General features: G+C 41.3%; 1 protein-coding gene across 13 annotated transcripts in view; it reads left to right on the top strand.

Moving 5' to 3' along the window:
- Nucleotides 1–2072: 2072 nt before the first annotated feature.
- USP8 (ubiquitin specific peptidase 8) overlaps nt 2073–13544 on the top strand; it is a 25078-nt gene continuing 13606 nt past the window's right edge. The window contains exons 1-9 of one of the 13 annotated variants that reach the window (XM_080607582.1): nt 2074–2408; nt 5131–5271; nt 6050–6171; nt 7255–7360; nt 7940–8060; nt 8831–9001; nt 9750–9894; nt 10506–10591; nt 13212–13356. In XM_080607582.1, the coding sequence (XP_080463708.1) occupies nt 8898–9001; nt 9750–9894; nt 10506–10591; nt 13212–13356 (480 nt within the window). In that variant the 5' untranslated portion in view covers nt 2074–2408; nt 5131–5271; nt 6050–6171; ... (1 more) ...; nt 7940–8060; nt 8831–8897. Of the gene's footprint in view, nt 2409–5130; nt 5272–6049; nt 6172–7254; nt 7361–7939; nt 8061–8830; nt 9002–9749; nt 9895–10505; nt 10592–13211; nt 13357–13544 lie in introns of all 13 variants that reach the window. The other 12 variants (XM_080607583.1, XM_080607585.1, XM_080607589.1 and 9 more) reach the window with 12 other exon arrangements.

The raw sequence follows: 13544 nt of genomic DNA, 5'->3' as shown, positions 1-13544 counted from the left end.
AAGGACCTGTTGACAAGTCCGGGCCAGTTTAGTTATTTTCCTGGGACTGGCAGCCAAAAGGGGGCACTAGAGAACAAGCCGAGACACTTTGGCGGGCTGTCGCATTCGTCATCGGCGCAGAAACCTGAAATCCAGCCTTCATCACATTTCTTTTCCAGTGCTGATACGCGTTTTTTGTCTCAGGAAGCATTTATCTTGCCATATCATTGGTTGTCATTTACACAGTAGCAGTAGATTGTGCAGAAAACGTTACAATGTCCTTACAGGCCTGCACCAAGGAGTGGGAATTCTCTTTGATGTTAGCTGCAGTACTACAAAAAGTGAGATGTACTACTGACAATCTTTTACAGAGGTGAAGAATCCAGTCTTCATTTAGTCAGGGTTCCATTAGCACTGTATGTGAGTTTTCATTAGCGTGATCACACTTCAGTCTTTAAAATAGTTCTGATTTTTTGTTAGAATTCACCAAAGCTGCACTTAAGCGAGACGTCTCATATAGGCAAGTCAAAACACGGTTCACATCTGTAAAGGACGTAATTTCTTCCATTTTATTTTACCCAGCTGTATAATATAGTAATTTTTAGCTTTTGTTAAGTAAATACTCTTAATACTTCTTATTAAAAAGCACAGATTTCTACTGTTTAAATTCTTTTTTTTCATTTATTCAGTACTTCTATACAGTAACATATGAAGATAGGAAAAAGTGTTTTAACCTAAGGCAACACCACAGCATGTTACAATGCAATCAACACATTAGCATGTTTTAACAAGTTTTTGAATATGGTAAAACTAATTGTACAGGCAGATCCTCCCCTTTCTATATATGGTTGGTTATATACAGCTTATATGTATGGTTACGTGCAAGTAAGACCAAAGGATTTTCTAACTCTGTGTAAGAGAAGCAGTAAAAGGTCCCTTTGGACAAAACAGACTGGGAATCCATTTTGCACAACAGCTAGTGTGACACTCAACAGGCGTTTTTCCCATTCTTTGCACCTTCATGACCTCCCTGTGTCACAGCCACCTGATTTTCCTGAAGAAGAGGATCTGTCTTTTGCAGGCTTCATTCTATAGAGGATCCTGCAGCATGAAATGGTGTTAGGACCCTTTCTTCCTTTGCCATCTCTAGAAGTACAGAATCTCCAAGACAAACTCAGCCCTCACCTGGCCCTGTTCTACTCAAGCATGTTGCAGGAAAGAGTACAGCTCACCTCCAGTCGCTCTAACCGCCTCCGCTGCTGAAGGAGAGAAACAGCCTGGGTGGATAGCGCTGCGCTGGGTGTGGCAGCAGTGCTGAGCGGGTGCACGGATGTCACCATAGTATCAGAGCCTAATATTTAGTTATCGTGGATGTTTAAAATCACATTTACAGTACTTACAAGCCTGTTTGTTGTAGGTAACACATAGACGCACACTTTGCACAATTATATTGTCAGTCTCTACAAGAATCAACTGACCTGAATTTAAGTATGCTTCAAGCACCCGGTATTAAAAGGCATACTGAAACACGAAACTTCATGCTGCAAAATGCTGGTTAAGGACCAGTTTCTCCAGTCTACAAGGTGGACTAAAAAATGGCCAAGCAAAACAGTTCCGGTTCATAATTCCATTGGCAAAATGGTGCTGTAGATCAAAGTGTCATTGCATTCCCCCACCTTGAATCAGGGGAAAGAGACTGTGGCAGGACAGAGCATCTGTTTGTGCAAGATCCCAGTGACACGACTGCTCGGAAACAGCTCAGCACCACGCTCTCCCAGCGTTTTAAATCCCAGCGTGACTATACCAGCACGTCCACGTGTGCCTGCCACCCCTAAGGTATGCTTGAAGTGACACCACAAGCTGCACAAACACTACCAACAACAGAAAAAAATGAGATCTGAACTTACAACATCCCCAGTCGATGCAGTATTCTCTAGGGAGAAAAAAAGAAAAAAAAGTTATTTTTGCAAGGCAAGGCATCTCACCCCCCCACACACAGCAGCAAGAGGGCCGGTTTTACACCCCCCACAGACGCTGGATGCCCCACAAAATCTGAGACCCCAAGCTTGGTGCCTTGCCCTGGGTAAGGCGAAGCGAAGCCGGGCAGGTGCGGAGCCCCCGGGGGCCTGGCGACGGGGCAGGGCGGCCTCGGCCCCGCTCCGCTCCCGGCTCGCAGCCACGGGCCGAGCCTGGGTAAGGCAGCGCGGGTGGCGGCCCCGCACCGAGCCCGGCCCCGCGGCCCCGATAGGAGCGCCGAGAGTCCCCGCCCCCGCGGGGGAGCGGAGGCCCGGCGGGGAGGGAGCTGAGCGAGGAACGCCGCCGAGTTCCGCCCCAGCAGCCATGGCAGCCTAGCGAGGTCTCCGCGGCAGCCCCGCTCGGACATGGGCCTGCCCCGGGCCGGCGGGCTGAGGCAGCGAGACCCCGCGGCGGTGAGTGGGCGCGGCCGCGCCGGCTGCCGGCGGAGCGAGGCCTGCCCCGGGCTCGCCTCACGCCCTGCCCCGGCGGGAGGGGGGCGGGCGCCCTTGGACGGGAAGCCCCGGGCCCGGCCCCGCCGCTCGGAGCCCGGCTGGGAGGCGGCCCCCGAGGGGCTGCGGGGCGGGAGCGGGGCCGCGCTGCGGTCAGGGGGCCCGGTTCGGCCCGGCGGGTACCGGCAGCTCTCCGCCCCGCCGCCGTGACCTTGGGCGGCCGCGGCCGGGCCGGGCGAGGCGGGGACGGGGCCGGGGGAAGCCCGGCCGGAGCCCGGGGACGGCTGGAGGAAAATGGCCGGGGCCGGCCGGGAGGCGGCCGCCGTGTGAGGGGCTGGCGGCGGCACCGCCGGGCCTCGGGGCGGGCCGGGGGCTCGGCCTGGCACCTCCCCGGCCCCCCGGCTGTGCCCGTGCGCTTGGAGGGCGTTAATTGTCTAATTAAGAGGTGAAGCTGGTTGTTTTTTTACTTAGGCTGAATGGCGTCCGAGCTAACTGTATAAAACCTAAGTTTTTTGGTTTTTTAAGTTAACTTTATAGCGTCTTGCCCCCGCCCGCCATCAATGTCAGTTAAACTGCCGGGTGAGTGAGCTGTCAGAAGGGATTTAGGTGAAAGGAGAGGCTCCTGCGCGGTGCTGTGCGGGGTCTGAGCGCGGTACGTGGCCGGACAGACCCTCAGTACGTGGCCCCGTGCTACCCAGAAAATGACAGAACTCGGCGTGCCCTGTGTAAGCGTAATGGCTGTACGAGGCCCTAATGGGTACGGGCTGCTTGTGCACATCAGGTTACAGCACCGAGGCCTGTGGTCTTAACAGTACAGGAGCCTGAAAGAGAGCCAGAGGCCTCACAGCTAAACGTACTGACTGAGGTGGGTGTTTCACTCCTGTGAAAATACCGCATTTCCAGATTAATACTGCCAATCTTAACAAAAGCAATTCTTGTGTACAAAGTGCAAGCGGTAAAACTTACTGATAAATGATGCTCGTGAGAAACCCATTTCTCATTTGCTTAAGTCTTAGAGAGAAAAATAAATAGGTGAATAATACTTTATTACGTACCTGAATTGATGATGCACAGGACTTAGCATGTTAACTTTTTTCAGCCCGTGTTAGGGTATGCTGCTTGCAATATAACTGCTTCTGTGCGTCGTTCTTGCTGTTGTCATTCCACTTAGAGCTTACTCACATCCTTAGTGAAACAGGCACGGCAATTAGATGTAGAAAAACCTGTTACCAACAGGTATGCTTCCCTGTCAGTGTAAAACTATTAATTTTAAGTATTTTAAATGTCCATAGATACCTGAACATGATTTCCCATGTATTTTTGGGATGTTGGCCGTGTTTTCAGCTTTCCTGAGTATAATAATGAAGTCTGAGACGATGCTTCACCTGTCAAGGGAATAGATCCACACGCTTGTGTCTGATCTTCATTTTTAAGGAATATAGGTTGTTTACTCTTCCTCACAGAGCTGACTAATAGTAGATTTAGGTACCGTAGCTTCTTCAATCGCTTGCTTTATTGACGGTTTCATGATCCAGTTTCATTTTCTTGTTGGGGAAGGAGACATTCTCTCCTCCTTACAGATGTGAGGAAGACACACATAATCTGAAGGGTTCACTGATACCTCAGCATTGCCGTTGTGGTGATTTTAAGTCTGGAGGGAAAGGAAATACTGGGCAAAAACAAGCATAATCTAGTCAGAGCAGACTGGACCGGCAAGAGTGTATTTTGATAAAATTGATGCAATTCTGATAAGAAAGTGCAGTTCATTGCAGCTCTTCTGGTGGAAACAAATAGAGACCTAGAACAGACTTGCAGCAGCTGGTCTATCTCCATGTGTTTCACTGCTGTATGCTAACTTCTGAGTGTCTTTATTTGTGCAACTTCTTTTGCTGGAGGAAGCACAAAGACCAGGTCAGTTAGGAATTCAATATCTGCAAAAAGTTAGGTTCAGAATCAGCTGGTTATTTATGTATATCAAAGAGCAGATTATGGTTGTGAAATCATAAATTCTTCCCAAAGCCCTATCAAAGGAGGAAAAAAAAATAAGAACCTCATTCAACTGAGATAGCAAATGCAAAATATCAGGCCAAGAGGAAGTTTTTCATAAATGGAAATGAGTTTTTAGTAAAGAACAGCAGCATTTCACTTCAAAACAATAATTTGAACAGAGCATCTGATGATAGTATGGTAAAAAATGAGAACCATAGGGGGTAAAAGGAATTGATAAAGCAGAATAGTTGGAATTTTTTTTGGAAAGTCTAAGAAGTAAGAGCAGTTAGGGCTAGGTTGCTATGGAATCCTATACTCAAGGAGGATTAAATGCAATAAAAGAGAGGAAACATGTCCGTGTGCAAAAAGTGAGCAATTTGTTTGGATTTAGGAAGATAATTGTAGTGTCTGGCCATTCCTTCTCAAGCTTTTCTTTTCTCAAATACAGTTTGTTTCATGAACTGGTTCTCTTGCCTCTGTTTCTGTAAGGCTACCAGCAGTAAAACAGCAGCAAGCTGCAGTTCTTTAAGAAATGTCTGGAGACGAGATAGGAGGTGAGGAGGAGGAGGGGGGATTCCAGACCTGCACTAGGAGACTTGGTGAAAATGGTATGGATGCATGCCACAGGGCAGCAAACAATCTGTGCACATAGACTGGCTCAGAACATACAGTAACACAACAATTTACTGTTTTTTAGGAGGAGAGTAGGTAGGAGAACTTGGGGGCGTGAGGAAGAAGTACTGCTGTTCTTGGATAAGCTGACGTCCATTACTGTTTTCAGATGTTCTCGTCCCTTCCTTGCTTTTTATCTGTGGAAGAGAGGAAGACTAGCAAAGAAGTATGGTACCCATTGTCTGTATATCTGTATTTTAATTCATGTATTATATAAGTGTCTGGTCATAGATCAGCTTCTCTCTATGCAGGTAGCAATACTTCACAGGGTAACTGCTCAGCAAGCCAAGCCTTTCTAGCTTGCCACCAAAGTAGAGTCTGCCTGAGAATGGGTTGAATACCCAGCACTTCACCTCAAACTAAGTTTTTATCACTCAGTATTTTAGAAATACTGTACCCAAAATGCAGAAAACTTGCATATTATTTCTGCTTCAAAAAACTGTTAAGAGCTTGTTTCCTTCTTCCCCTTTTATTAGCTGACAGGGAGAGACTTGGAAGTTGTCACTGTACGTCACATTCCGAGTTTTGACATACATTACAATTTATAAGTTAAATGTAATCAAGAGGGCTATTCCGCTAGCTCTGTTCATTACTTTTCCCAATTCTAAAACAACCAGTAAGAGTCACAGATGTTCCTAGAAACAGTTGGTTAATGTTTTCCTATTGCTACTTGTTTTTTCAGACTAACTAGCACAAACTTTTATTTGGATCAGTGTTATTGTGAGTGTGGAAGCCTTTGTTAGCCACTAACTCTGGCTGCCTCTGTTTTGGTGACACAGAGCTGTGTTCATTTAGGTTTGGTCATTAGGGACCTCAAATGAAACCTTATATTAACTTCTGATATATGCTGCATGTAATTCCATTAAGTAGGCTATTGAGAATTTGATTATTTTTTTTTTCCAGAAAATGTTATTTCTAATCTATCCTTACTCATTTTACTGCAGCATCTTGTATGGATTGCAGTGCTCTGGGAGGTCGAAGAGTAATGTCTCATTCATCAGCTACTGTGGTTAGCAGCTCATGTTTTGGAAAGGGTGTAGAAATTTTTTCAAATCAGGAAATAAAAGTAAGTTTAGTGTTGTGTTTGGCAACTTAAAAACACTTAGTTATAACTCTTAGTAACTGTAGCAGAAAAACATGGAAAGTCCATTTTTGTTCTTGGCCAGATCTGAGATTTGTCTGTTATCCAATAGTTCCCCATGTGTAGAGATGAGGTCCCAGAACTGCCTTTATCAAGGTGTGTCAGCAGCACGTGAAGGTTTACTAGCATCTTCTGCCTTTCATTACATGGCTGCTTTTCCACATAATCTTGTTTTTTTCCTCATACACAGACGCAGTAATGTTATATTTGCATCTTTTTCACAATACATATTTAGTTACAATATTCTGTCTGAACTCAACCAAATGCTGCCACTTAATCTTAAGAAAATACTGATTACATAACAGAGCAAACATTGAAGATATATTTAGAAAGGACTTAAAGCTTCAAAGAAAAAGTCTATTTGCAGTTCCAAGGAGGAATAAAGAGCCAGTTAAAGACACGTTCTGAAGGTATGATTAGACAAGCAACGTTAAAGCCTTAGTAAGATTGAGGCCTTTTCCTGCAATTCTGTAAGACTATTAAATAAAAAAAAATATATATGTCTAAGGCAAAAAAGCTTTTAGATTGGGAAGGTACTTTACTTTGTGGTGGGATGTGTCTGTTTTGTTTTGTTCCTACTGAATGTAAAGCTTTAATTAGTTTTCTGCCTTGTTTTCAGCAACTAAATATCTCCTGAAAGTTAAAGTTGAACATAAGGTACTTTGTAGGGAGGGGGAAATGTTCTTAAGATGCATGAGGTACGGGATAAATTCTTGATTTTATGTACTAAAATTAGTATTTGAGGAATTTATGATATACTTCCTAGAATTATCTGGAGTGCAATCTCATAGGAAGGATTTTTTTTTTTCAAACTTACCAAGTTTGCACAGATGCTATGTAATTAGAAAATTAGCAAGCATAGCATCTGTGTTGAGGCAGTAAGTTAGCTGGCTGGTACCAGCACTGAGCCGCAGGAAGGCATCCCATTCCCATCTCAGCTGCTCATTCCTGGCTGTGCATGCTGACTGCTGTCCTTGCACAAGCTGCAGAGCTTTTCTGCCTCTTCAGCAAGCTGCACTGGCTCAAGAAGAGGCCGGAGAAGTACCAGGCCGGCATGAGAAAGACAGAGGGAAATCAGAACCTCCTCGTTCGGTAACAGTCAGCTACAGATCAGGTCAGTTGTGCAAAACTTCACTCCAAGGTTACTGGCCGATGGTGGTTTTGGTCACACTGTTGTGCTGATCCTCACCTTGGGGTGTAAGGGAAGAGCCCTGCCTTCGTCATGTCAAAGGCTGTGTGGATTTTCGCTTCCTTCTGACACCTAGGAAATTTATTCGTGGGGATCATTTGAGCATCTTTCTTCTAATTAGTTGCCCTGAATTTATTTGGTTTTGCTAGCACCAGAATGTCTCACTGGTTGAGCAGAGCTCTTCCCCTGCCATCCCCAAGGGCTAAAATAGCTCACTGTATAATATATGCAAAGGTTTTAGTTAGACTATCTGTATGAGACTTAATGGACTGCTGCATGCAGAATGTCAGATGAGATGATGTAACACTCCTTTCTGGCCAAACTCTGCTTAACTACGTAACAGCTTCTTGGGGAATGCTTCCAAGTGGCAGCAGAAAGACAACTGTACCTGGGAGTTTAGGACCTATAGTACGTCCAAGACATTTTCAAGCAGCCTTTAACAGTTCCTTTAACGTTCTCTTTATGGCCTTTTTTAACAGTCTGCTTCAGTGTTCCTTTCCTCAGCTCGTGTCTTACCAAGACATAACAAGCCACCTTTCCATGGGCGTAGCATCTATTTGCAGAGAGGCTGGTGCTAAGGTAGTTGTAAAATAATTATCCAGCACTAATTTCACAGTGCAAATAGGTCAGTTGATTTTTGGTAATATTTGTTCAACTATAAAGTTGAGTAAGTATTTTCTGGATAGATTCATTTGATCATCCTTAAGTCAGCGTTTCTTTTCTCCTTGTTTTCCTTAGTATTCTGGTATTTGAAACACAATGCTCACATTCTTGACAAATTACCCAGAGTTGTTTCAAATAACTATTACTTTGGCTGAATAATTAACTGTATAAATTAATCCTCCTAATCTGCTTGCATCAATAATGCATACAACTGATAAAAGAGGACCCTTACAGATGATTAACATTTAAATAGTTGCAGTTTAAGCATTATTCCTCTTTTGGACAAGAAGTTCCTGTTTGGTTTTGACTCCTGGAATAATTTTTCTATTTATGCTCTGTGCTACAAATAATTGCCCAGAGTGAGATTTTTTTTTCTTTTTAAATAGCTGCCTATTATGTAAGTAATCCTGGTTTTAATGGTTGTAACATAGCTTAACACCAAAGGCAGGTGCTGATGCTGTAGCATTGAGTAACACTTCAGATTGTAGTGGACCAGATCAGGTACTAGAGCTCTGATTGATTACATGCACTTAATTTGCCTTTAGAATTGTTCATTATAGTTTAATCTTTAACTGTGTAAGTTCCAGATTGTTCTATATTAGTGCTGATTCATGTAACATGAGACAGGTTAGGTAATAACACTGTACTGGTAACAATAGTAACTGTTTTAAAAGTCATTGATGGACTATACTTGGGCTCTTCCTACCTGATGTGTTTTTGTTTTGTTTTCAGAACAATATTGATAGAGACTTCTGAGAAGCTGTACCATCCTAGAAGGGACATAAGTAACAACATTAACATGCCTGCTGTGGCATCTGTACCTAAGGAGCTCTATCTCTGTACTTCATTGAAAGATCTCAACAAGAAGACAGAAATAAAACCTGAAAAGACCAGTACAAAGAGGTGTATATTTTAATTGATTTGGGATCAACTATTCAAAATACAAGTCTTAGTAGTACATAGTAAATAGAATTTTGATACCTGTGTAAGTTAAATTGTTTCCTTATGTACTAAACATTAACGAGTTTCCCTCTAGAGGAACTCTTAGTATTAGAACTGTTAGTGCTACTCTTCTGAGCAGATTCCAGCTCAGATGATTATGTTTTAGATCTAAGTTTTCTCAGTTATTACTTAACTATCAAATCTTTGATAGCCTTATGTATGACAAGCTATCACATCAGATATGCTTACTGCCTACAGAAGGTAACTTCTTGAGCATGGTGCCCATGACAGCTTGAGTACTTTGAGAAAAGGCTACATAAATAAAAGTTCTTAAAAATTAAAAGCTCTGCAGATGCATGAATAGAAAATATTTTGCCTCTAGCACTTTCAGACAGTCATTTTGTTTTACTATGAATTAGTTTTTCCTCAAAAATGTTTTCAGAAAAGTACTTTTTTCTGTGTCTCAGTATGCTATTTAAATATGGAAGATTTTAAATAAGACCAGAAAAACAAAATAGCAAAGAGAAACTTCATTTGGAGGAGCATAATTGCAATTCATGTTAGTAAAAGCCTTATATTAAGATGGTAAAAATCAAATGCTTAATATATGGGCAGGGGCTGCAAACACCTAAAATGGCATTTTTTAATTATAAGATGTTTGGGGACAAGTCAACAATCGTGGGCTTTACTCTTCTTTTTTTGATTTTAGTTATGTGCAGAGTGCCCTTAAGATTTTCAAAGCAGCAGAAGAAAGCAGATTGGACCGAGATGAAGAAAAAGCTTACATCCTATATATGAAATATGTGACTGTTTATAATTTTATTAAAAAGAGACCCGATTTTAAGCAGCAACAGGTATAAAAAGCTTTCTGACCTTTTTGCTTTTTTGTAGAAGCATTAGAAGCACAGAAAATTGCACGAAGGCACATTCAAAGAATTTCACTGATATGAAGTAAACTGTCTCACTTGTGCTGGCATTTTTACTTCCTATTTTTGACAAGTCTATTGTTAATTGCTATTACAGTTTGCTCTTATTAATTATACTTAAGATATATAAATAGACAGATGTGGATATTTTTCATGGAAAGGTAATCCCGTTGTCTTTCCACTTCTGACTTCTTTTGGTGCAGTGCTAAGGAGTTTGGGGATTGAGGGAGAGTGTTCCTTTTATTCAATTCAAGCCTACTTTACTGAAAATGAACAAATGTGCTTTTAGCTTCGGTCTTGCAACTAGAGCCGTGTGGTAACAAACAGGGTTGCCTTGCCTATTTGTTAATGCCATAGAACAATTTTACTTACAAACTCATGTTTGAGGGGAAAACACTTAACTCAAAACAGTTCCTTTTTTTTGGGCATTATTATCACTATAATACCAATTTTCTGTAGAGTAGCTGTTCTTTATATGCACAGAAATCAGCATTATTAAGCTGTACCGTTAATATGTGGGCTGATGCTTGTAATTTTAGGATTATTTCCATTCAATTCTTGGACCTACAAATTTAAAAAAAGCTATTGAAGAAGCTGAAAGACTCTCAGACAGCCTTAAACTCAGGTATGTGAATACAATAAATATATAATGTGGTTAGTTATACATGAAGCCAGTACGCATGCAGTTGCAGGTTTTCATGCTGTATAGTAGTAAAGGATTGTGCTTGCAGTACCGTCTAGATACCTGAAATTCTTGAACTTAAATCGTGTACCCACAGGAGCCTGCTTTTATAGCTTATTTTTGTCATCATGTATTCCAATAACTTGCCACTGTTTGTTTTCTCAGTTCTTGGAGACTATGATTTGTTGGTTCTTTCAATGACTGATAGAAAGAAACCACAAGATAATATAAGGTGTATGTACTCCAGAATTTATCAAGAGCCATTTCCTGCTCATGCTTTTCATCATAGGGTCACCTAAGGCCAAATGTACTAACGCATGTTACTAGTATTTCCATATGTTAAAAAGCCCTCCCAATTGGGACTTGGTTTAAACTAACAAAACACATTTCTAAAGGCATTTTTTTATTCTTTAGCTAGCTGCTACACCTTTTCTTTACCTCTACCACTTGCAGACACATTTATGGAAATGCAGTTTTGCTAGTATGGAACTGAGCTAAGGGGCTTTCGTTAGCTCATTTGCAGTTACTGAGTTACAAGTCTTTGTGCCATAAGCCATGAAATCGCGTCAGTATATTGTAAGATAGGCTCTATCTTTACATGGTAGTTAGTACAGTTTGTCTTGCTTCTAGCAGCCTTTTTTGCTTTTCACATCCTCAGCAACTGCCTGTCTCTCCCTTCCCACCCTTTCAACTCTGTCTCCTCAGTTAGGCACATTTCCCTTCCCCGGGCCCCACCAGAACTACTGTAAAAGCTTGTTCTATGCCCTTTGTAGTGCTTAATCTAAAAAGAGAGTTTAGGTGAACAAAGAAATAAGAACGTAGCTACATGTATATGAAAAGAGACATTCTAAGGATGCTTGATGATACTATACATTAAATAATCTTTAAATCTTCCCTGTTTTTAATTGTCTTACAATTCAGCAGAGCTACAAATTCACTTTAAGGGTAAACTTGGATAAAGCTATAGAAAACCGAAGTTATTTAGAGACTTGTTGTTTAGTAACTTATGGTTTATCATGAAATGAACTGAGTTTTGAAATTTGACACAGTAACTTTTAACTACTCTGGGCAAAATGTATGCGTGTTTAAAGGGAAAATAAATGAAACATGACTCCTGCGTAACTACAGAAGTGGTTTCATAGAAATTGTTATTGTACAATTTCTCTTCCAGGCAATAGGCCAGCAAACAGTTTAACTGTTAATTATTAACCAAAAGTGGAGCTGCTGAAACGTCATTTGTATAGGCTTAGGAATACTTACATGAATGAGCTAGTATGTGCTTCAAAGGCATACCAGTAGGTAAATGGGAAATTGATGGGTAAATATCCCATATTGACCAAATTCAATGAAAATCTTAAATATACTTTTGTACCATTAACTCCAAATAAGAACAAAATGCTCTGTTCTAATTTATGATGTCTTTGCCAAATCAAGAAGCCTATTTAAGAAATAGAATTACACTTGCTGCTTGCTTCCTATTGGTGGAGTAGAGTTTGAGGCAGAATCTGATGTCACGATATAGTTCATTAACACAGTGCTCTTAGTATGAAATAAAATTGCATAGTAGTTGTCCTTTTGGTCCTGGTTAGTCAAGATATAATTAAAATGACAATTACTAATGCAATTCAGTGTTCAAGCCTCACTACTTGGCTCAGTCATCAATATTGTTAGTTCAAAACATTATTTTTTGCTTTATGGATCACTAATAACTGTTGTCTTCTGAGTTCTATTAACTAGAGTGCAATGTAGCAGCAATGTGACTGTACAAGCCTGCAGCTGGTGATATAAAAGCTGTAGTTTGGAGGCTACTGGTTTACAATATTGTGATTGTCCTTAAAATGGCAAAGGGCTGGAAGGTTAACTTTAAAGGGCGAGGCTTTATGAAAGGGACATCTGTATGCAAGACTTACACGCACCGAAAGTTTTGAGTACACAGGATTCTTGCATTGACTTCACTGTAGTTGCACTCTTTGAAATAAGCAGCAGGGGTGGTGGTGAGGATGTAATAGTATTATAAAGTCAGCTTACATCCAAAAGGTGACTGCTACTGTATTGGTAGTTGTGACCCAACTTCTCAGAAAAAGGAACTTTAGAGAACTGAGCTAACTCATTTTTAACTACTATTAGGACTGTTGCAAAACCAAATAAAATACCCTGGATGATTGTTATAATATGTTGAAGTTTACCTGTAAGACACCAATACTTACTCTTGTTTCTGTGAAATGAAAAACCTATTACTTTTAGTGACACCATAGCTAAGCATGACCTCAGATTTAAAGAAAAAAATAGTAAACCCTTAAGAGCAGTGGCTATGAAATAAGAGCCAAAACAGGATTTAAGGATAAGAAAACCATCCCAAGAGTGGAAGAAGTTGTATCAAGCAGTCAGGGAGGAAAGTGGGCTCTGATGCAGTGAGGGGATGTTGGGGAGGATTTACTTTAAATGCTTCCTGTTTCATGGCCACCCCCACCCCCCGCCTTGACTTGATGGTTCTGGTGCTAGCCGATTATCCAAGGCTAGCCGATTATATAATATTGGTTGTGGGGAAATATGTTTTCCATAGATATGAAGAAGCTGAAGTTCGGAAAAGACTCGAAGAGAGGGACAGACAGGAGCTGCAGAAAAAGCAAGAACCAAAAGATGATGGAAAGAGTTCAGCCAAAAGCTCATCAGAAAATACAGCAGATTCCAAAGGAAAAAGCCAAAAGGTAATTGAAGATGTTTATGGATTCTCAATTCAGTCTGAAGGTATAGCTTTAATCCTGCATGTGGTATTTATTAGTAGCTATTTCGAGTTCAGAATCTTTTTTTTTTGGCTTGTTTTGGTTTTTAATTTACTTTCTATTCCCCATAACCTTTCTTTTGAGTCTTCTTTGGAAAAGGTAAAATCCTACCA

The sequence above is a fragment of the Anser brachyrhynchus genome (genome assembly GCF_964034855.1).
Source record: "Anser brachyrhynchus genome assembly, chromosome: 11".
NCBI lineage: Eukaryota > Metazoa > Chordata > Aves > Anseriformes > Anatidae > Anser > Anser brachyrhynchus.
The sequence above is the reverse complement of the archived record's forward strand: the minus strand, read 5'-3'. Positions and strand labels throughout refer to the sequence as shown.